This window comes from Toxorhynchites rutilus, chromosome 3 (genome assembly GCF_029784135.1).
Source record: "Toxorhynchites rutilus septentrionalis strain SRP chromosome 3, ASM2978413v1, whole genome shotgun sequence".
Taxonomy (NCBI): domain Eukaryota; kingdom Metazoa; phylum Arthropoda; class Insecta; order Diptera; family Culicidae; genus Toxorhynchites; species Toxorhynchites rutilus.
Window position 1 is genome coordinate 106859901 of NC_073746.1, and position 24827 is coordinate 106884727.

Sequence of the window (24827 nt, forward strand, 5' to 3'; positions counted from 1 at the left end):
CATCATTGGGATTTATTTAACTTCTGGCACAAGTGTGGATGTAATGAATGCTCTGTTTTTGATTTAAGGGCCGATTTAGTGCTGTTGGTGTGTTCCAGGTATAGCTGTTCCGGTTGCAGATCCCCTACTCTTACAGTTTATTCCCGCTTCATGTAATTGTATTCCAAAAATTCAACATAAAAATCTACAGTTAAAATGGGCGAAACTCATTTTTCAACGATAGAATCTAAGGGCAACATATTCTAAAGCAGGAGTGGCCAAAGCGTCGATCGCGGTAGCCCGCTTGGTTATTCCTAGTCACCCGCCTGTCTGACATAGACACCGTAATGTACAACACGAGTCATTCTCAAAAAATATTTCCCCTTAATAGACAGTTGGGCACAAAATTGGCGAGTTAAACTCACACAACCATACTGAAATCTAATGTAACCTATATTTATAGGGCCCTTGATTTTATGTTATTGTTTAAAAATCCCAACAATGGAAATGAAATAATTGAAAGAAATACCGCTGTCAAGGAACACAATTATGCCTAGAACAGAAACTATGAGTAAAAATATGGAAGAGATGTTGAATGAAATTGTTGCTGATTGCTGGTTTTTATCCTTATAATTTGACGAATCAATGCCTCTAATAAAGCGTAAATATGTGTGCTCATTAGGTTTTGTATCCTTCATGTTTCTAGTAGAGAAAAACCATTAACATTTTTATAAAGCTGAGTGAAACGGTAAACGGTGATCGATACCAACAACAAATGTTGAATTGGAACTTTTCATTGATGGAAAAAGACCGGAATGACCCCAAAGACACGATAAAGTGAAATCGCAGGATCACAACGCAGCGGCGCACACCGCAAAGGTTATGATGGGCTCTTAACTGGGAAACGTTATCGATGCATTTGCACTTTGTCGTAAATAAAGATGTAGAAAAATGGGTTGGCGAATGTTTTCGTGGAAACAATTTGTCTGAAAGATGGATGAAATGTGTAGAACCAAACGGGTATTATTTCGAATAAAACATTTTGATATTCTTCCGAAAATTATGTGTTTTTATCATTGAAAAAATCGAACAATTTCAACTCGCACACCTAGTGTTCAACTCATTCAAGTACTTTATTAGTAAAACAGGATTTCCAATACAAGAAGTCGTTTCGATTACGACTGATGCAGTTCCTTTTATGGTTGGGAGCTATAATGGATTCCATCAGCAGACACTGTGCTTAAAAATATTGAAATTGGATGATGGCATTCAAAATATTTAATTCCATACGTGGAAGCAGTTTGCAGGGACGCAGATTTAGAGCATTTCTAGAGGATTGTGAATAAGGCATCGAATAAATACAAGTACACACCGAGGTTATGTCAGAGGCGACACGTGTTCAACAGAGCTACCTGTTATATTTCATTAACAATATTAAAACAACAATAACAACAGTTACGATGACAGATTTTAATATTTTTATTTCTCAACATTTATCTGTACAATAAACCCAGTTCTTGTGCGGTTTTTTATGCGATTTTTTTGGTGTGACTTATTGAGCTTATTGAGAGGAGCAAAGAGTTGATTTTATGATCTGCGCAAGTGAGTAGGCCGCTTATGAAAGTGAACAAAGGAAATCGAATGTTGATCACGAATGGAATCATTAGGATTTGGGATATTTTCTAAGGGAAACTTTTTTGATGCGGTCCCTATCCACTACATAACAAAACTTTTTTTTTTCAAATTGTTTAGCGAACACGATTTTTTTGTGCGGTCCCACACAAAAACAGGTTTGCCTGTATAACATTGATAGGTGCACAATGTACTCGAAAAAAGGTAATGAAGATGGTAGAGTTTCGAGCGACATAGCATGCGCTGCCATAACTATTTCTACGACTGAATATGAGGCTAATGTGATAGTGAGCAGTGATTATTTGTGAAATCACGAAGGATAAAAGTGATATTTCCATGTGCCATTTTCACTCCCCCACGTTCATATAAACAGACGAAGTTTCATTATTTCAACGTTATGAAGTTGATGTTTCAAAGGCTCTCAATGTCGATGTGTGAGAGAATAATTGCCAATTAATCAAAATTTCACCGAAAATGTTACTGCTTTCGAGAACTATGCATACGACTACTCTCTGGACCTTTTTATCACATAAATAATCGAAATAAGCCACGATACAATTGTCATCTGTTAAAAACCAAACAGTTGAATAATTTCATGAGAATTTTGACTCAAATTGTCATGCAAACGTGAGTACTTTCAACATGTTTTGTTTTTTCCGTATACATTCCACATTGAATGCAAATAATTACGACACGATATTTTGCTTGCCATTACATATATACTTCGTCTACTGCTCCACCTCGATATGTATCTCATTGATAGGTGCATAATTTAAATCAACTATTTTTGCAAACATTTGGTATTTTGCAGCCGGGTGCTATGATTGATGCTAGGATCGTTAGCAAAATTTCAAGCAGAACTGTCAGTGGGATACCTAATTCATGTGAAAACAAAGGAAAAATGTCAGTGAGATACTCGATATGTTGGCTCCTGTCAGTTCAATAGGGGTTCTCTAAAGACGTCACCCGGGTGGTATTTTGGTCTCCATAAATTGCTTCAATGTCCCGCTGCGTTTTGACGACTGCGAGAAAAATGCCGCAAGAGTTGACATCTTATTGAAAAACCTCGACGTTTTCTTGTTGTTTATGCACGAGTGAAGCAAAACCGTGTTCAATACGTGTGCTCGACAGTGAATTTATCCAGTGAATAACCGTTGTTTCGCCCATGTTGGCACATTAGATTTATTTCCGGACATTACAGCAGCGCCATCATAGCTCTGGGCCACAATTTTGTCAGCATTAAGACCAAAGTACGCAGCTATTTCATCCACATGTCCGGCCAATGCAGCGAAGGTTTTGAAACGTAAGCAGACAAACGTGTACTATATGTACCGGGTTCAAGTTGTCGAATGAACAAAATCGATAAAAACGCCCGAATTAAAACCACACATCAACGAAAGAATACCACCACATCCACATAAATCATGAATGAATTTGTTCGTTGTTTATATTTCCATCACGCTCGCTCGTGGTGTTTGGTGCTGTGTACTCTCGCGGTCTCGTGTCCTCTCTCAAATTTTAATGACGTTAGGAGTAGGAAGAGAAACAGAGAAGGAAATGATGACGAACACGAACAAACACTGAAGAGTGGTGGTGTGTATTTTCCATCGTTTGCGTCGGTTTTGTTCAGCAGAAATATTGAACCGAAAACGTCATTTTTACGCAAGGCGGCACATTAGTAGTAGTGATCGTCTCATACGTAGTTGACTGTGTTTGAATGACGGCGAGTTCAGATGAATGGTTTGAACCCGGTAGTCATTACTGCTTATTTCGTAGCATTGAGGCTGTGTTGCGGGCAGATTGGGGGTGTAATCAAGTGTAACTATCATATTATATTTTTCACGGTGGGTTTGAGTTCCACCAAAATAGAAAATAAAATAAGGATATTCGAGATAATATGGAAATCACAAAAAATTACCTTCGATAATTCCTCATCCATGATGCAAATGTGAAATAATATACATTTTATTCTGACATTGTCTACCGGTCCTATGAACAGTTTGAACAGGCGGACGAAATGCTTTAGGGTAATGTGACTGAGCCGTGTCAAGTTTCTTTGCAAAATCTTTTGCCAGCAACTGTCAACTGTCAATAGCTCATATCCTAAAAGTGGGTCCGTGGGATCTGTGGGGATCAAATTTGAATCTTCAGGGAAAATTGATAGTGAAATAGTTAGCGACGTTTATATATTGAAAGGGAAACTCGCACTCCTAATCCTAGTTTATACGGTGCGAGGGAGCATACGAGTCGGCCTAGTCAGTTACCGCAGTGCAGCTACTCACTTCGTGTGAACACACCATGCCTGTGTCATGCGTAGGTTTGTCAACTAAATTTTTCAGAAATCAGGAAGAATGAAAATAAAAATCAGGATGAAATCAGGACAGCTCATATTGGGCTGTCCGGAAAGTTCGATCCATTTTTTGAGAGAATAAAAGCATTGATTTTATATGCAGACATACATTCATTCAATTAACGAAAATAATTAAACAATGACGAAAGATTGTGGAAGAACACTGTGCATATATTCTTCCACAATGTTTCGTCATTATTCAGGCAACATAGAAATTCTCTTCTCCCAGAACATGTTTGTTTTCTCGTCGAAAACAGTTGAAGATATTTTTTATGCTATCCATTGAGTCGAAGTCTTTGCTCTTGAGAGAATTTCGCATAATCCTGAACCTGTGATAATTGGCAGGTGTAATATCCGGTGGTTAGTTCATCTGGTGGGATAGCAACTTCCAGTCAGACTCCAAAATAATTAGTAGTATTGTCAGAAAGACATAAAGTATGACATTTCCCTGATTGAATACGACGCCTAGAACATTGACTAGTTCTAGAAGCTAATTCTGGATTGCTGTCTTAAGTTTGTCTAGTCTCCAGCAGTACTTTGAGGCTTGATAGATGCTCATAATGAAGTATTCCTATCCAATCCCACTAGACACAGGCGTGCTTCAGCTTTAGATACAGTCCTTGATGCTAGTGGAAATCTTGATGTCTTTCTCACAAACACGGCAAAATCCGACTTTTCGATACACTACAGACTTGGGAGATTTTCTGTGAAAAAACAATTTTACAATTTATTACAATTTTTTCTTCAATCGTCGTCACATCGTCACACAATAAGGAGCCTATCGCATTTCAATTTCGTAGCAGACTCATGCAGACTGAAAATAGTGCTGTTCTCACTTCACGCTCCTCCTTCGTACAGCCTCGTTTCGTCTCACGTTCATTTGTTTCATGCTTCACACTGAAGAGTGAAGTTATCGATTCGCCAAACAGGGTTGCCACATACACAGAATATTCTGTATTTTACAGTTTTATTTCGCCAAATTTCAGATACAGAATCTTTATATACAGAATTACACAGCAAAGATACAAGAATTTAAAGATTGATTACATTAATTGAAGATTTTTTTAAAATTCGATTTCGAATATTAAATAAATTACAGTGTATTTTCTCCGTCTCTTTTCTTACTATTTTTTTTTCGTTGAGTCATGAAGATACCTTGATTCAAAAAAATGTTGAACCATATGGAATGTAACCTCACCTCTCCACTCCGGCTAAGATCGTTTGTGGGACACTTGTTGATAATTCCACGTTCATCAGTGTGTGTTGAATAAATATTATCGCTTCACAATATCAACAAGCTCCGAAATCGGTTTGCTCCCACAATGATGGACTCTACTTTGAATGCGAAGAACTATGTGTCGGCTCCAAAAATTAGAAAAATTAGTTAGAGTTTTCAGGCTCAAAGAGGAGCGTCAACGATGAAATTGACGGAATATTTGGAAGATGAGATTTGAGATAATATGGCGTCTACATCGACAGATGAAAACACATATGAATATGATTGTTACTACACGGGCTGAAAAGTTGCGGGACCAAAAAAAAACAAGATTCATTTCGAGAGGTTCATCTGTCACTAGCTTATGTGTGAAGTTTCATGATATTTCGCTTATTTGTTCACAAACTACAGTTGTTTAAGTGTCACTGCCTGAGCGTTCATATAGAAAATGGAAAAAGAGGAATATCGTAGCTAAGGCCGTGGGCATTTCAAAAGAACGAGTGGGATACATTTTACGCGATATTTTGGACATGGAAAACCAGAAAGGTAATCGAAATGTTGGAAAGTCGCTATACCCAGTGTATTGTCCTCGAAGGAAACTATGTTGAGGAATAAATACAGCTTTGTCCATTAAATATTTATTTTTATAAAATACCGAGACTTTTCAGTCACGTAGTACCGTGCTGAATCGTATTTCGGACAACATCATATTTCGGACACTTTGTTCTAATGTCTTTAAATGCTTCATGCACTGATGATATCACTACCGTTCCGAATCATATTTCAGACGCTTAAGGCATATGATGCAGAAAACAGATCTGAACTTTATGCACAGGTATTATTTGGTAGATATTTTTGATAAATTAGTTCAATATGCTTTTAAGCTTTCTACTTTGGTACCTATTTGATAGAAACCATAAGAAAATCATCGAATAAAATTTATATTATAAATGAGGCGAATAAGAATCAATGGACGAAAATTACATTACACTTGATTATATTTAATAGTCAACTGCGAAACACTTACCAAGCAATCACAGTAAACTGTTAACGATGATGAGAACTGATGAAACACGGGAGAAATTTAAATATTGATGAACGGGTAAATTCTACGTGCTCACACTAAACAAACGTGAAAAACAAACGATAATTAGTGGTGCTTTTTGATTTTTTTCCTACTATGTAATAATTCAAATGTTATTCTCAAATGAAGTGATAGTGAAACCAAGGGATCACTCTAAAGAAGCAATTGTGATATCAAATTTATAGTTATATCATCAGTGCATGAAGCATTTCAAGATATTAGAACAAAGTGTCCGAAATATGATTCAGAACGGTATAAATTTATACCACAATTGCTTCTTTAGAGTAATCCTTTGGTTTATCATTTCATATGAGAACTACATTTGAATTAGCACATAATGGGCAAAAATCAGACAAAACCACTCATTATCGTTTGTGCTTGACGTTTGCTTAGTGTGAGCATGTAGAATTTACCCGTTCATCGATATTTAAATTTCTCCCGTGTTTCATCAGTTCTCATCATCGTTAACAGTTTACTGTGATTGCTTGGTAAGTGTTTCGCAGTTGACTATTAAATATAATCAAGTGTAATGTAATTTTCGTTCCAAAAATTACAAAATAAAGTGTCCGAAATTTGAATCGAACTTTTTCCCTACGATTCATTTTTCGGATAGTTATTGGTGATGCTACAATGTGAGTTTTTAGGTTTATCATGGATGCAAAGCGAAGATCCATATAACGCACCAAAATATTTTAAAATCTTGTATAAATAATACACATGTTTTTAGCCTCAGACCAACAGATAGTTGTGAGGGAAATTGAATAATTAGTGGACAATGTGCAACTAGATGAACTTCTAACAGAAGAAATCTTGAATACTCCCTCTGTTGCCGTATATCCTGGTAATGCATCAACTCATATGGTAAAAGTAAGCCTCACGTTACTCCTGCAGTGGCCAAAAGCGAATCATGGGATATGTTGTATAAAGAAGTAGAACCTGCGAAGAAGTTGATTGAAATGACGAAGCGCCAAAACACATGAGAAAAAGAAAACTGAGTTGAAACGAGAAGAAAAAGAAATCCAAACATTAGCTAAGCTGAGAAAGCAGGAAGAACGGATGGAGCAGAAAGAAAGAACTTGAAGAACTGAAAAAGAAAAAGCTGCAAATTCAAGAATTGGGAAAGAGAAATTGGTACAAAAGAATAATGACAAAATAAATGTATTTATGTAACAAAAATTAAGAATCAAGATTCATGCTCTGATGCCTTCAATTATTTTATTACTTTGAACAACAAACAACCTGAATTCAAATTAATAATTATCATTGAAGCAATATAAGCCTTACGGTATTTCACACCATAAAGCTACAAAGAAACACCAATAAACGACAATCATTTTGGGGTAAATAGAAAATATCATAAAAGAGGTTGTTGAAAATTATTTCAAGCCCAATAAAAAAACAGTTGGTTATAGTTCTATAACAATTTAACCAGCCGTCAATGGTTGTAGACAATTTTTTAGATTTTTTTTTTGTGTGTGCATAGAATGTTGCAGCACCTTTTTGGACAGGCCAAGTTATTTTCGGATGTTTTATAGTATTGGTAATTGCACAGAAATCTAAATTGTGCTTAAAACCACAAGAAATCGTTATGTAAACAGAGTGTCCGATATTTGATTTCAATCTGTTCGAAAGGGCCTGTCCGGGTAAGGCAGTAAAAAGTGCCCCCAAACCCAATCACTAGCTGTATGGCAAATTTTGTATAGGATATTAAATGAGGGGCTTAGAATGAAAGGGGTGTAAGTGATTTGATCGATTTCTCTACATCGCCTCTCTTTTGGTCATAACTTAGCTCCAAAATCATTCCCAGCTGTACTTAACAATGTGGAAGATGGGTCAAAACCTCATCTATCGGATTCTATAGTAAACTCGAATTGGAACGTTTTTGTAGTCGAGTTATTAACTAAAAGAAAAGTTGATGAAGAGAAATCGATCAAGTCACTTACACCCCTTGCATTCTAAGCCCCTGAAATAAGGAATTTTGACGGTTTATTCGAAGCTTTATGTGGTTTAACATAGGATCTATAGTGAAAAACGTACTTTTTCGTTTATTTCACACCATCCTCAAAAGCTTCGAGATAAAAATTTGAAAAAAATACTGAATGTGCATCTTACTACGGTGTATGAAGTAGAATCATCAAAACAAAATTTCATCAAAAATTTTAGTTCTAAAAAAATATTGAAATTTTGTATTTTTTGGGATTTAGAGATTCAGTACTACTCTAATTCATATTTAAATGTGTTTCTATGGCTTTTGTAGACATATGTGATTTTTTTTCGGATTTTTTTTTCAGTGTTGCGCGGTACAAAAAATATATTTTTTATATTTCCAAAGAGTCTGGCTGGGTAAGGGAGTAAAAAGTCCTTTAAAATAAATCACCAGCTGTATTGAAAATATTGTATAGGGTACTAAATAAAACATTTTGGCAGTAGTATCATATATTTGAGTGATTATATGGTACACCATAGGATCTATGGTGACAAATGCACCTTTTCGTTCCACGCCATTCTCAATAGCTTTGAGACGAAAATGTGAAAAAAAAATACTGAAAGTACATCTTACTTAGGTGTATCGATCAATAGTTTCAAAAAAATTTTTCATCTGAAAATCAAACACTAAAAAATTTTTAAATTAATTTTTATTCTTATTCTAAATTCAAATTAAATTATTTTTTATTTCGAGATTCAGTACTACTCTGGTTTGTATTCAAATTTCTTTCTTCGTTGTTTTTTGGTCTTTCAGCATTTTTAATTTATTTTGAGTTTAGAGACCCATTGCTGCTCTAATATTATTTCAAATTTGTTTTTCATATGTCTAATATACCGATATACCGATTCAGAGCATTGCGCTGTACAATTTTTTTCTCGTATCTTAAAATATATGAGGTTATGTTTACATTAGATTTAGATGGTTTACCAAATTCATAGAAGTCAGCAGTAGGATAGAGCTCTGTGAGAAAAAAATAAAGTCTTTGTGGAAAGATCATTCGGATTAATGAGAAGAACACTTAAAAAATCCGAATTGTTATCTTTTTTTATTTTACAATTGAAAACCACGAATACAATAAAATAATCGGTTGCAAGAAAAAAATAATAATGCAGTCGATGAAGAAAATTACGTTTGTGTCTCGCAATGCTCTTAAAAATTCAGGAAAAATTACGCCACATGTTGAGAAAAAGACACATACGAACGCATTTAAATAAAAATAAGAGCAGAAGTGGGTCTCAAAGGTATATTTTTTTTCCAAAATTTCGAAATGGCAGAAAATATATAAATTTTTTTTTGTACTGCGTATTTAATTTTTTTATTACTAGATTTTTTGATGAATAAATAGTTTGAAGATATTTATCGATACACCTTAGAAAGATGTACATTCAGTATTTTTTTATATTTTTGTCTCAAAGCTATTGAGAATGGTGTGAAATGAACGAAAAAGTACGTTTTTCACTATAGATCCTATGTTAAACCAAATAGGGGTTCAAATAAACTGCCAATTTTTTTTTATTTAATATCCTATACAATATTTGCCATACAACTGGTGATTTGGTTTGGGGGACTTTTTACTCCCTTACCCGGCCTGGTCCTTTGATTTTTTTTCATAAATAATGTCCTAAGTTTGATTCTTGTTCGCTTCATTTGAAAAGCATTTTAATCGATGATTTTTTATGTTTTCAATGAAATAGGTACCAAAGTAGAAAGCCTAAAAGCATATTGAACTGATTGATTAAAAATATCAACCAAATAATACCTGTGCATAAAGTTTAGATCTGTTTTCTGCACCATATGCCTAAAGCGTCCGCAATATGATTCAGAACGGTATGCTGGTCAAATTTCTTCGTTACAAAATGAGTTTGACATTGAATGGTAATGAGTTACGTCATTACCATTCAATGATAGAATTAACATAGGAAAAATATCAATTAAGTCAATAGGCACTATTTGGGAATGAAATTCTCAATCTCAATCGCGAGATTTTTTTTAAATCGAATGAATAGTTATTGGAATTTACTTTTCGAGGAAAAGTATCCATATGTATGGAAATGTGCTCAAAAATGCACACGTTTCCCGGATCTACTTATCTCTACGAAACAATATTTTCTACTATGAATACATTCAGAACAAAACATCACATTGCTCGTTCGAAAGAAAAAATTTGACAACCTTTTTACGGATAGCTATTAAGGGGGTATTCTAGTGTAGAGACACGCATTTCGGACGTTTTTTCGAGCTCCGTAAAAATAAAACAAAGAACATTTTTACTATCCGTTGTATTATTATTTGTTTATCTATCTTTTAACAATAGAACAAAAACTGAACGAAGAAAAAATATTCATTACTAGAATAGTTAAGAGCTGATGAAGTTAGAGAGTTCAAAAAGAAGTTGTGCCATGGCGTACACGATTCCAGCCCTTCTGGTTATCTGAAACAAAAAAATCGAACAGATTCTGAATCAGTGAAGATGCCGCTATCGCATGAACTTTGAACAAGTCCAAAACATCTTTTTTGGCGAAGTGGCGGCCGTTTGACAAACAAAATGCGGTTTGGAAAGTTTTTTATTACTTTTCCCGATTTTTTAAAAATAGTAAAACTTCAAAAATATCATGTTTTAGAGGTTCATGCGATAGCGAGCTGCCTGCAGATTGTATCCATAAAAAATTGGCATGAAACGGTTCAGTATAACTTGAGATATCGTGTACGGCAGTTTGAAAAAAAAAATTCTAAAAAAACACGTTTGAAGTTCTTGGTATGGCCGTACCAGGTTAGATACCGCATCACTAACATGGCTCTAGCTCAGTAAATAATAGATGAATACCTAAAGTACAGAGATATGAAGAAAAAAAATTTTGCTTTTTTTTTCAGATTTCTAGACTAGAATACTTCCTTAATACTTTAGAACAAAGATAGGAAAAAGGCTGACGAATAGATACATAATAAACATATGAAATTCAACATAAAATTGTTCGCAGTAAAAATATAAACATAAATAAGCTTAGCTGCATAAAAGCACAATATGTATAATGAAGCATATTATTTTTATAATAAGTTAGATTTTAAAAATATTTAGCTACCTCAAACAACTTGTACATGTTTGAAATAATAAAAAACAATATTTTACGATAATTTTTTCATGATGGATCACTACCTATTCTTTTCAAAGATATTGTGTTGGTAGCCCGCCGTCTGTATTTGAAAAAGTATGGCCACCCCTGTTCGAAAGTATGGATTAAGACGTGACGTAGCTTCTCATGAATGGATTCGTTTTTTTTCCCAGGAATTTTTCGAGGGAAGCAGAAGTGTATATAAAAAATTGTTTCTCGATGGAATTCATATACCAAAGAACCATTGTTCCTAACTGTAGTTTTCACTAACGGTCCTCCGAAAATGTAATTTAATTCTAATTGTTCTCCAAAAAGAGAGCTCACAATTAAACAAGCTGAACTCATCCGGACTCATCGCATCGAACTCGCCAAAGTATTTTCCAAACAAAAAAATGGTCTATTTATATCCGGCCTTCACTGTCAGCCCTGCCAGACAGTTTTCCCGCAGTAAAAAAGGTCAACTGGGTGGGCGAAATAACTCCAATTGCAGTAAATGGTGGGCGACAGACAGCGGGGACTCGGCTGGACCGGGCTGTATGGAATTGTTGGCTGACCGATAAATTCCTGTTAGTTTTTAATTATTTTAATGGATTGTGTTTGTGCAGATGCCGTACCAGAATGCGCGATCACTGCGCCAGTTGGTTACTGCCGTGTAAAGTGTAATTGATATTTGTTTTCAATTAAATTTTGTAAATTCATTCGATCGGGGGCGATTGCAGAGGTCAGCTCATCGTTGGCTGCTGAGTTGGGACGAAATTGTTTGTCGACCAAAGCGTGGCTGCGAGTGGTTGTGATTTGTAATTTATGCATGATCCGTGGAAGATGTTTTAGTCACAACAGCAGCGCCGGCAGAGCGCTCCCTGTCGCGACAAATCTGGTGTAATTGCTGCTCCCTTGCCGTGTGGTAAGCTTGTGATTGAATTAATGTTTACCATGCTGGTTGGCTGCCATTTGATTGCAAATCAATTAGTTTTTCGGATGAGTCTGTAGCGTATGCGATTGGTATGTTAGCGGTTGGGGCAAAAGAGTGTTTTCGCTTTGGAGACTATAATTTATCATCAATTTACCTACAGAATTTGGAAAATAAATCGATTGGTCAACCACTCGAAGAATTCCAGGGCACCGATCCAAACAAATATTGATGAAAAGCGATAAAACGTGGATTTCAATTTGGAATTGTAATTTATTGACAAATTTGTGTTTATGTCGCATGACTTTTGTTTCATTAATACTTAATCCGTTGTGGGCGCTTATTCCTCGAACTCATCCATTGCTTCCTCGTGATCCATGTTGGATCGGTATCCTCCCTTTCCGCCGTATCCACCCTGTGAGCCGCCACCGTATCCGCCCTTGCTTGGGATGCATGGAACCTTCGCTACGCTGGGGGCGCATCCCACTAGCAGGCTAGCTCCGCATTTCGCAGATGGAGCCTTCGCGGCATAGGTGTGCACTACCGGTGCGTAGCCACCACCGCCTCCGTAGCCTCCTTTTGGTGCTGGTGCTGCGTACCCTTTCGGGGCCTCGTACTTGGCAGGGGCGCCGTAACCTCCACTCGCTGGTGCTCCATAGCCGCCGCTCGATTCGTATCCTCCCTTGGGGGCCTCGTACTTAGGTGGTGGCGGTGCGCCGTAGTCGGCCAGAGCTCCTGCGATGACCGAAACAAAAACCGCGACGATGAAAGTGTTCATAATTAAGGCTAGCTGTTTAGTAGACCGGCGTACAAGTGGACACTTGGACTGAAACTGATATCTGCTTGGGTGAAATTCGGCTTATTTTATAACAGACCTGTTCAGGCGTTGGGCTGCAGTGCGTAGGAAATGAGTACCGGTCGCACTGTAAACAATGCTTTGTATAAGCTACACAATCGTTCAACAACAAATAATGCGCCCGCGAAAGACCATTGCGTAGCGAGTGGGTCGACTCTGTTTATGCAATGGTAGAAAAATGTTGTCCTCGGTAAACATTGTAAGTTACATAATTTTGGTAGTATCAGCAACTTCCAATGGCATTGGCATTGTTGATGGTTTGAGCCAACCTCCTGGACATAGAATTTTGTTCTAAGAATCGTATATCGATCCTTATTTTGTTCTGTAAACAGTGATTTTCTATGATCAAATTTGAATATGGGTTTGTGTTGAGTGAGCATGTATGAACACTTTCCTATGGTTCTTCTGAATACTGTCGATGGAATATCTTTGGCCGGTGGCCTATCCAATTACGTCTGACAGATGAAAAGTCTCAATGATGAAAAGGAATTTCATAATCGACCTGTAGGTCGATGTATGAAACGCCAATTAGACAATGTGCGCGATATTTTGGACTGAATGATATCGTCACAAAAATAATTTAAAAAATCAAATTTGTTCAATGAAATTATGTTCGATTATTTTCTTTCGAATGTTTAGGAATTTTTTATTGAATCCATTCGAATAAATCAACTTCGTTCTCGAGGATTGTGGCTATTCCCTTCCGAAAACTACTAGTTTTTTAAGCTGTTTGCAGAATTTTTCCAATTAATTTACTGGACCGTTTTACTACAGCAAACGGTCCAGTAAATTAATATTAGAACTGCTAGGCAGCGAAACTTTATTCTTCTAGAGCTCTGGAGCATCAGCAGCTACATTCATCCACGTAATAGCAACACTTTTCAAAACAAATAAAATATACATCGGCTATCACCTTTAACCCTTATTCAGAGAAATATGAGGCATCACATCTCCTCCGGTGTACATCACGCTGAGAACCATATCGTGAGCCGGAAACCTGTTTCACACAACGATTGGAACTTTATTACGATTGGCAGCAAGCCATTTGTTGTGATTCTGGTTGTTTTTTATTTTTTAACCTGGTTAAAGCTATTTCTCGTCAGAGAAAGAGAGGTGAAACGGTTCCTCGAGTCAGAGTGCTTCAATCGATTCAAATGCTTCTTTGAAGTGTCCTCTACACAAGTCATACAATATAACACTGATGTTTTTGGTAATAACCTTCCGAACAGAGTCCGATTTCAGGTGCTATCGACCTGATAGATCTCACAATTTTTTCCACAGTTTCGATGAAATCCTTACCAAATGATGTTGGTGAAGATACCAAAAAAAAGATACCAATAACTTCTAATTACAACTGACATTTTCTGTAGCCGATGGAATGACAGTTTAATCATTTGAATTAGAAGCGCACCATCCTACGAGAATATTCCGAGATGGTGGAGTCTTGGAATTGACTCATCTAATTATGGGAACCATTTGAAATTTCAAGAAATTTACGAAACTTCAAATGGTTCCCATGACCAGATGGGTCAATTCCAAGACTCCACCACCTCAGAATATTCTCGTAGGTTGGTGTGATTCTAATTCAAATGATAAAACTGTTATTCCATCGGCTACAAAAAAATGTCAGTTCTTATTAGAAGTTATTGGTATCTTTTTATTGGTATCTTCACCGACATTTAAGTGAAAAAACAGGAAGTGGGTTATATCTATGGTATAACCGCAAGGGTGACGTAGCTATCGTTGATTTAGTGATCATTTGTTTGAAGTTGAATCAGAATACAATAAAAATAAATTAATATTTGGGGGACTTCGAAAACGAGAGCGTTACGTTGAAGGCACAAGGTTTTATGCATCCAATATTGGATACGAAAGTGTTCTACATTGAAATAAACTCTTTCGCTTGAATGTAATTTTCAATTCCAAAGGGAACTTACTGATTTTTTTTGCACCAACGATCACATCTTTCTGGATTCTGCTCGAGCAAACGAAAAGCGTTGCGCGCGTGTATGTGTGTGTATGGGGCAGCTGCTCCGATGCATCAAACGGAACCAATTTTCGATTCTGGTACTCTCTTGATCGCCTTCTCTTCTCCTCCTGATGGATCGGCTCTTCTGCGCCCCCTCACAGTTCGTAACATACTGAATACGTTTCACCACCAGAATATCGCTTAAGTATGCTTTTTGTCCGTGATTGAATCGAGAGAAAGTGTGGTTTACGATGGTAATTTGGAAGGCAAACTAGAGGCGAATGAACTCACTGAGTATGAAACTTTCAGCGACTGAGCAATAACTGATTGAAAATTATATGACGCTAAACATTTTCCGTTGCGCGCGCATCCTATATTGGAAACGAAAATATTCTACTGATGGGATAATCTTCAGAAGCTTTCCTGCCAACTGCATTTGATTGACAAATCACAAAACCAAATGTATTTGGTCGCAGTATTGTATGGATAGGAAACATTAAAATCAACTCTTTTGCTTGAATGTAATTTTCAATTCCAAGGGGAACTGGAAGATTATTTTGCAGCAACGATCACATCTTTCTGGGTTCTTCTCGATAACCAGCAAACGAAAAGAGTTGCGCGCATGTATGTGTGTGTGGCGGCTGCTCCGATGCGCGGAACCAATTTTCGATGCTGGTAATTTCTTGGTCGTCTTTTCAGTGACATCACTCTCCTCACGCGATATTCCGCTCCAATGCGATTATGAGAATTTTTCGATGGTAGAATTCTCAATTGCCCTTCTCTCATGTAAAAATTCAGCTCCGGGGTCGGACAAGATTAAATTCAACTTGTTGAAGAATTTTCCCGACTTGGCAAAACAGCGTTTGCTGAACTTGTTCAACAAGTTTCTGGAGCTGAATATTGTCCCGCATGACTGGAGACAAGTGAGAGTGATAGCCATACGAAAACCCAACAAGCCGGCTTGCGATCACAACTCGTATAGGCCGATTGCAATGTTATCCTGTATTCGCAAATTGTTAGAGAAAATGATTCTACTTCGTTTAGACAAGTGGGTCGAAACGAACAATTTGCTGTCAAATACGCAGTTTGGCTTCCGCCGAGGTAAAGGGACGAATGATTGTCTCGCGCTTCTATCTTCTGAAATCCAAATCGCATTTGCTCGCAAAGAACAAATGGCTTCCGTTTTTCTCGATATCAAAGGGGCATTTGATTCAGTTTCCATGGAAATTCTCTCAGAGAAGCTTCATAATCGTGGACTTTCACCAATTCTGAATAATTTCCTGTACAATTTACTGTCAGAAAAGCACATGAATTTCTCTCATGGCAACTCAAAATCTTCTCGTTACAGTTTTATGGGCCTACCGCAAGGCTCCTGCCTAAGCCCCCTCTTGTACAGTTTTTACGTCAATGATATGGATGATTGTCTAACTAGAGATTGCACGTTGAGACAACTTGCAGACGATGGAGTTATTTCCATCACGGGTACTAATCCCGCCGTTCTGCAAAATTCCTTGCAAGATACCCTGAACAACCTGTTCACGTGGGCTCTCAAGCTGGGTATCGAATTCTCTACGGAGAAAATTGAAATGGTCGTTTTTTCTAGGAAGCACGAACCTGCCCAATTCCAGCTTTACCTATCCGGCAAAACGATCCAACACTCTATGTTTTTCAAATACCTGGGTGTATATTTTGATTCTAAATGTACCTGGGGGAGACACATTGCGTATTTAGAACAGAAATGCCAGCAAAGAATCAATTTTCTTCAAACAATTACCGGAACATGGTGGGGTGCCCATCCAGGAGACCTCATTCAGGATTCATATTCTCAAGCTGGAGAGAATACAATATCGTTGCTTGCGTATAGCCATGGGGTGTTTGCATTCGACACATACGATGAGTCTCGAAGTTTTGGCAGGAGTACCCCCGCTTACTCTTCGGTTCACAGAATTATCCTACAGATTTCTCATCCGTTGCAAGATCATGAATCCATTGGTGATTGATAACTTCGAAAATCTACTACAACTGACTCCTCAGTCAAGTTTTATGTATTTATACCATGAGTACCTTACCCACGACGTGCACCCTTCACCAGGCATCTCCAACCAAGTTTGCTTCCCATACTTTTGCGATTCCTCTGTCATTTTTGATCTGTCCATGCGACAAAAATTCCATGGAATACCAGATCACCTACGCTCCAATGTTATTCCGTCGATATTTTCGGAAAAATATGAGAAAGTTGGATCTGATAAAATGTTCTTTACTGACGGTTCATACATAAACGGGTCCACTGGCTTCGGCATCTTCAATGAAAATTCCAGTGCCTCTTTCAAACTCAAAGATCCTTGTTCCGTGTATGTCGCAGAAATGGGTGCGATATACTATGCTCTAGGGATCATTGAAACACTGCCCATCGACCATTATTTTATTTTTTCAGACAGTCTCAGCTCAATAGAGGCAATCCGCTCAATGAAAGTTGATAAACGCTCATCTTATTTCCTAACAAGAATAAGACATCTATTGAGTGTTTTGGTCGAAAAATTATTCAAGATTACCTTAGCATGGGTTCCCTCTCATTGCTCGATTCCGGGGAATGAGAAAGCGGACTCGCTAGCTAAGGTGGGCGCTTCAGAAGGCACACTTTTTGAAAGGCAAATTGCCTATAATGAATTTTTTCACATTCCTCGTCAGGACACACTCGTTAGTTGGCAGCGCATGTGGAGTGAAGATGAGTTCGGTCGTTGGTTACACACGATTATCCCTAAGGTCTCGACGAGTGCATGGTTCAAGGGATTGAATGTATGTCGTGCTTTCATTCGCGTGATATCTCGGCTTATGTCCAATCACTACAACCTAAACGCGCATCTCTATCGCATTGGGCTCGCAGCAAACAATCTTTGTGATTGTGGCGATGGCTACCACGACATCGAGCATGTTGTCTGGTCGTGTATCCGGTTCCATGCTGCTCGCTCTCAGCTCTCTAGAGCACTGAGAGCACAAGGCAGACAATCGGATATCCCCGTCCGGGATATCTTAGGTAGCCGTGATCCTGATCTTCTGCTTCATCTATACCTGTTCCTCAGAAACGCCGATGTCAACGTTTAATGATGTTTCCTTCGTTGTGTCCCCGTTTCATATCCCTCCTATCCGATCGATAAACTTTTACTTAGTCGCGGCAATACATACACACACTCTTTACAGATGCACGGACCAAAGGTTGTGCAGTCCACTGATCATTCAACAAGAGCCAAAGGTTGTACCGCTCATGACAACTCTACACGAACTGATGATTGCGCCGGCTAGTGACCATTCTATCCTGGATTCCTCGAGTCGAGAAAGACGCACCATATGGGGTACAGACTAGGGGGGCGTTGCTGATTAATGGTCAGCTGCATCCTAATAGGAAGTATCCCGTGTCGGGCACACGTACAGAGCATCGAAGACTGCGACATACCAATTATGAGAACACTTGTAATACTAACCTCGAGCCAACCGCGAGTAATCGGTTACATATTACTAACATAGTTGTAAGACAAAAATTGTCAAAATATTGGACGCCCGGCCCCGTCAGGCTAACGCCACATGTGCCTTAATAAAAAAAACATTTTGGGAAAAAAAAATAAATCACTCTCCTCCTGATGGAATCCCTTCTCGCCAAAGGTGCACAAACAGGCTCTTACTGACACCGTTCATCAGCGCTTTCATGGTGAACGAAGTTAGCTTCACCACAACAGCGACAACATGCTCCAATCGCCGTTCAATTATCACCGAGTGGATTTCCGAGCGGCGCTCGCTTATATACCGATTGGTGATTTCAATAGCCTGTTTTGAAAGCAATTTTAAGGCTATTGAAAAAAGTTTTTGGATGAAAAAGTAACAAGTATATAACGCGTAGACATTTTATCTTTCGAATGAAGTGTTTATCATACAATTTCGTTAATTTGTTTAGGAGCTATTAACGCTCAAAATCTCGGTCTCCAGCGTAACGCTTTCGTTTTCGAAACTTTGATTTTACACCCCGGTATAGAAACGAAAAACGTAGTCCTACGTCAAATAAGAGTAAGCTGTATGAGTAATTCCGAATAAAATCGACAAATGACAAAACATGAGTATTTTTGATTCGAATGAAAGTGTGTATTCCGTTTGGGTTTGAGGAAATATGAGTTTTCCACAGCAATTGGGAATTTTTTTGACTCAAGCGTAACTTTTGAAAAGGGCGTATCGATTTGAGTAAGAGAAATCTTCGATAATTTATATCTCAAAAACTATGAGTCGTACCGAAATAGTGTCTTAGAAAGAGTTATAGAGTATTGATGGTTGAATATGAAAAAAATGTACACTGTGAAAAAAAAAGTAGTACTCTTATTTTTATTTACAAAATAAAAATTCAATTTGCGATATCCAAAATACATATTTTTTAATATTTTTTTTTTATTTTTTCATACAAAATTGTGGAACATCGAATTTTTGGGAATTTTCGAAACTTCGAATTTTTGTATGTTAACAATCATTCTTAGCCACAAATTATGAATCCTGATGTGATTTAAAACAAAAAAAGGTTATTATCAATCTCCTTCCAAATGTAGCCATTCTCGAGATATTTAAAAAAATATTTCTAATTTATTGTCTTTTTTATAGTAAATAATCCCGTTTTTAATATGTTTGTCGTGTTATACCGTCATGTTCATGAAATTTTATGAATTTGCTTTATTTCCAACAACTTTTCCAAATACATCATCATGGTTCATTTTTTGACTCAAGCGTAACTTTTGAAAAGGGCGTATCGATTTGAGTAAGAGAAATCTTTGATAATTTATATCTCAAAAAAATATGAGTCGTACCGAAATAGTGTGATAGAAAAAGTTATAGAGTATTGTTGGCTTAATTTGAAAAAAATATACACTGAGAAGAAAAATTAGTACTTTTTTTTTATTTAAAAAAATAAAATTTTGCGATAACAAAAATATGTATGTTATAATTTTTTTTTCAATTTTTTCATATAAAATAGAAGTTATATAGAAAATTAAAAAAATGGGCCCAGAATGGTAAAACTATTTTTGACGAAATTTGTGGAACATCGAATTTTTTGAATTTTCGAAACTTGTATATTCCACACTTTCATTGGAATCAAAAATACAAGTTTTTAAAATCTGCATTTTTAGGACGATTTCATTTGGAATTGCTGTTATAAAAGTGCCGACAGGAGAGCTTTTTATGTAGGCTTTCATGACAGTAAGACTTTGACAAGATTCCAAGTATATTTATTACAGATGATTTTTACTCTGATAATGTATAATTTACAAAAACCAGGAAAAATCAGGCAAAATTGAGTGTTATGTTATCAGGGAACATGCCCGAAAGTCTGTGAAACCCGGAAAAATCAGGAAGGTTGGCACCTCTGCTTTCAAGTCTTGATGTGTATGTGGGTGTAGTTGACAACAATATCGAGAAGGAATTAAAAATCGATTTTTTCCGCATTTTAAAACCGTTATTATCATGGTCATTATCATAAATATTTTTCCGCGCATAACTTGAAGATTATACTCCTTATTTACCGTATGGCCTTGTGATAAGCAACGGTAATCGAAGAAAACAGTAAGAAAAACATTAGAACTCATGTTTTTCTGAATTTGGTGTGCTTTATCGGTGTTGGCTCTACTAGCCCCTTCTACTGGGGCGATTGCACGACGTCATAGCCATATACCCATGATTAGTTACTAGTAATTACCTTTTGAGTAAATTCGGATCATCATTGACGTCATTCAACAATTGCTGAGCGATACTCATACTCATAGAGCTACGGTTACACCTTTGTTTATAAACTTTTTCAAAGCACCTCGTACATACTTTTGTGTTCATCCAAAAGAGAAGCGTTCAGTTAGTCAACTTAATACAACTGTCAACTGTCAAGTTAATACTACACATCATATTGACCTGTTCATTCCAACCTCTGAAACAAGCTGTTAAAACATGCATATTTATCAACTAATGTAAATGTAAAATTTATATCAGCCGTAAATGCTGATGCGATGATGAACTGTACACTTCTTGAGCCATTAGTAGGTAGTATGTATAAAGAAGAATACCTTTTAAGACGAACGGAGGACGGGAAGTTTTTCAGATCATGATGATAATCTTTCAAGATTACCACAATCCACACGGTTCGACAGAAGGTAAATGCCACCTGGAAAAAATAGAGCAGAAAATATCATTATAAAAATTGAATTTGCCAATGACGGAACTAACGGATTCACTAACAGATGTCGTTTTATTGTATTTCTGTTGTAGCGCTCTCATTTGTTTATAATACTATCTTGAAATGAATTTCCTGAGAATTAGAGGCGCGCAAACCAGCTCATCATGATAAACAGCTCAGATCAACTCAGCTCATCTAAAAGAGCTGTTCTTTATCAACAGCTCTTCAGCTCAGTTGTCAGTGTCATTTGGTGGCGATTTTCAATTTGTATCCCAAACTCGATAATGTAATCTCTATCGGATTAAAAGACACGAAGCCAGTTTTAAAATTTGAATGAAATTTTTCACACCATGTTACCGTACACACCATATTATTACTTGAAACACGTATTATTTAACCATTTTTATAAACATTTCCGACATTTTTACTGAGACTTTTCATTATAATATAAAGATTTCAAAAAAAATTTCTTATGAGGTTTTTTTTCCTCCTACAAACAAAGTGTTTTTCATTTAAATATAATACTAATTTTCTGCACAGAAGTTAATTTTCATTCATAATTTTGATTTGAAAAACGTGTGCATTCTTCCCGAAAGTCAGTTATTACCATTGGCGTCCCCTAAACTAGTAAACAAAGGTCCATGCCGTCAACCCGAATATAACAGTTGAAAAGACGGGGAACATATGACACTGAACTGATGCCATAACACGAAAAGCGAGAGGCGCTCAGTTCATTTGAATGTTACAGCTCACACACTCTCTGCAATTCTACAGCTCTTTTCTCTCCTGCATCATTATCAAAGTTAGCTGTAAAGCTGTTGTGTTGTGTGTTGTGTTTTTTTTTGCGAGCTGTTCCGTGTCAACTCACTTCGAAGAGTCGATTCTTCGGAACAGCTCATGAGCGGATGGCACATCTCTTCTGAGAATCATCAACAAAATGGAAGCATAAAAGTTAATTTCAAGCACTTATGATAGTGATAATTTAGTTTTCGAGATACTACTGGTTCGTATTTCGCTGAGTTACCTGTAAGGGTTTATGCAGTCGAACGAATAGGAACATTTCCCAGAAGATGCATTAGGAGAACTTGATTATGTAACGGTGCGACGTCATGGGTTCGAAATAGACGAGTTGCTCCGTAAACCAATGAATAAATATCAGGAGTATAATTTGGGGTAATTCGGACACCTGGGGTTGAATGTACAGATGATTCATTTCGGAAAGTACGATGCCTTTGGGTTTTTTTTTAAATTTCAGTCGCATCTTGTTACAAAAAATTATGTAAAAAAGTGAAAAGCATGAAAAGTAGAGTGAAACGCTAGTGTGTAGTTGTTAGTTTGTCTCCGTACTTTCATGTTTTTTTTCTATTGGTTGAATAAATTGTCCGTTTCTAGTGAAGTGCACTGTATAGTGCACAGTTGAAAATACGTCGGTGCACTTATCTACACCCCCTTCTTGTATGACCGGTTAGATAGACGAAGATAACTCTTCCTGTGACCTATCATCGTGGTACAAATTCTGGATCATATCGATGCAAAGGTGAGTCTGGTGGAACGATTAAAGTGACATCCATCCACAAATTAATAACGGCAAATAAAATGTGATTCTGTTGTTCTTGTTATTATAATTGTGTCAAACGATTGGTTCATGTTCATGCACCTGGAACCAATCCCTGAGTAACAGAACATTTCGACTGTAAATGATCCTGGCTTATTGGGCGGTAGCAATTCTCTTGTCTAATGTTTGGACTGATTTTCTCACTCATAAAACCACACGTTGTTTTTTAGAGATGATTTTGCTGGATAGTGGTTTAGGTTCAGCTTTGGAAAACCTATCTTCGAAAAGGTCAACACAATCTCTTATTTGCATGAAGTACTAACATTGCTGCAATACGGCGGAAAATCAAATCATTGATAACATTGATGACATGGACCACTCCGACTGATAGAAAACATGGTAAAAGATTCTTGTTCAACTGTATCAACTGTTAAACATATTCTTCGCGACACTTCACTACCGTGTAATGCAGAAATATACTCGGATGCTGAAACAAACTGCTATACCTACTGATGATAAACCTTGAACTTGGAGAAGTGGAAAAAGATAGACATCAACAATGCATTGCAAGTTTAGCACCAATGACAAACAACAACACAGAAACGTTCCATTAAATAGTGTTTTATTAACCAATTTGCGTACCCATTGCGTAATGTTCAGTCCCTATAGCCATTTATCCACTGCTAGCGCTTATTCCTCGAACTCATCGGCTTCTTCCTCGTGCTCCATGTGGGCACGGTATCCACCTTTTCCGCCTCCATATCCACCCTTGCTGCCGCCACCGTATCCGCCCTTGCTTGGGATGCATGGTACCTTAGATATGCTGGGAGCGCATCCAACCAACAGACTAGCTCCGCATTTCACCGAAGGAGCCTTCGCGGCGTAAGTGTGCACAACCGGTGCGTAGCCACCACCACCTCCGTAGCCTCCTTTCGGTGCTGGTGCTGCGTATCCCTTGGGTGCCTCGTATTTAGGAGGTGCTGCGTATCCTTTCGGGGCCTCGTACTTTGCTGGGGCAGCGTAACCTCCGCTCGATTCGTATCCTCCCTTAGCTGGAGCACCATAGCCGCCACTGGACTCGTATCCTCCCTTGGGGGCCTCGTACTTGGGTGGTGGCGGCGCACCGTAGTCGGCCAAAGCTCCTGCGATGACCGAAACGAAAACCGCGACGATGAACTTGTTCATGTTCTGACTGTTAGAGTAGTGACCGGCTTACAGGTGGACTGTGACTGGTGGGATTAATTTGGGCTGGTTTTATAACAGACCCAAAGTGGGGTGACAAAGCAACACGCATAAACAACTCATGGATTGTTTTACGAAAACTGTTTAGCAACATGAATAGAACAATAAACAACACTGGAGCGTAAGGTCTTTAGGGGTGTTTGTTTTTGTTTTCGTTACAAAAACAAGCAATTTTTCCTGCTTCATGTGCGTATCCGATTTGTTTGCAATCGACTCATAGTTGTCTGCTAAAACATGCGTGGTCAACAATGTCAATGCGTGGTGGAAATCTAGCCGTCGATGCAAACTTCCGCGTTACCAGGTAAAATGAATTGTTCTTGCATGAGATAGCGGCTTCGCGGTCCAGACAATTATTACATTCGACAACATTCAGGATACAATGTTGTGATGAATGCGAATGAGAAACGATATTTTCGGAGTGTAGTTAACCAATTAGTGGCTATGACATTCTTTTTAAAGTGAATGATTAAATGGATACGAAATAAGAATTTTCAAGCACCAGCAAATAATATAGAAAATTCACTTTACATGGAAACTGCATAGCATGGAGCAACGCCCAAGGATAATGAAACTGTAGTTTTGAATTTTCTACAATCATACCGGCCACAAGTGTCTATGATAATTCTTATTGTTGTACTCGAATTAAGTAAATTAGTTTACGGTGCATCGAAAAAGTCACATATAAAATGATCAATTCACGGGGTCCTTAATGGAAAATTTATTCATTCATATTCTGTATTCTGT

The 24827-nt window shown here is 37.4% G+C and overlaps 2 protein-coding genes across 2 annotated transcripts; both read right to left on the reverse strand.

Annotated features, from left to right (window-relative positions):
- Nucleotides 1-12517: 12517 nt before the first annotated feature.
- LOC129776020 (vitelline membrane protein 15a-2-like) lies at nucleotides 12518-13103 on the reverse strand. Its single transcript, XM_055781386.1, has one exon. It carries the CDS (start codon nucleotides 13044-13046, stop codon nucleotides 12609-12611), a length of 438 nt encoding a protein of 145 aa, XP_055637361.1. The 5' UTR covers nucleotides 13047-13103; the 3' UTR covers nucleotides 12518-12608.
- A 10343-nt stretch (nucleotides 13104-23446) lies between these two features.
- Nucleotides 23447-24055, reverse strand: LOC129776018 (vitelline membrane protein 15a-2-like). The gene has a single exon (XM_055781384.1). It carries the CDS (start codon nucleotides 24024-24026, stop codon nucleotides 23532-23534), a length of 495 nt encoding a protein of 164 aa, XP_055637359.1. The 5' UTR covers nucleotides 24027-24055; the 3' UTR covers nucleotides 23447-23531.
- Nucleotides 24056-24827: the final 772 nt, after the last annotated feature.

Bases quoted from the DNA above. Each gene is read 5' to 3' on its own strand.
- LOC129776020 (XM_055781386.1), bottom strand. From the start codon at position 13,046: ATGAACACTTTCATCGTCGCGGTTTTTGTTTCGGTCATCGCAGGAGCT.
- LOC129776018 (XM_055781384.1), bottom strand. From the start codon at position 24,026: ATGAACAAGTTCATCGTCGCGGTTTTCGTTTCGGTCATCGCAGGAGCT.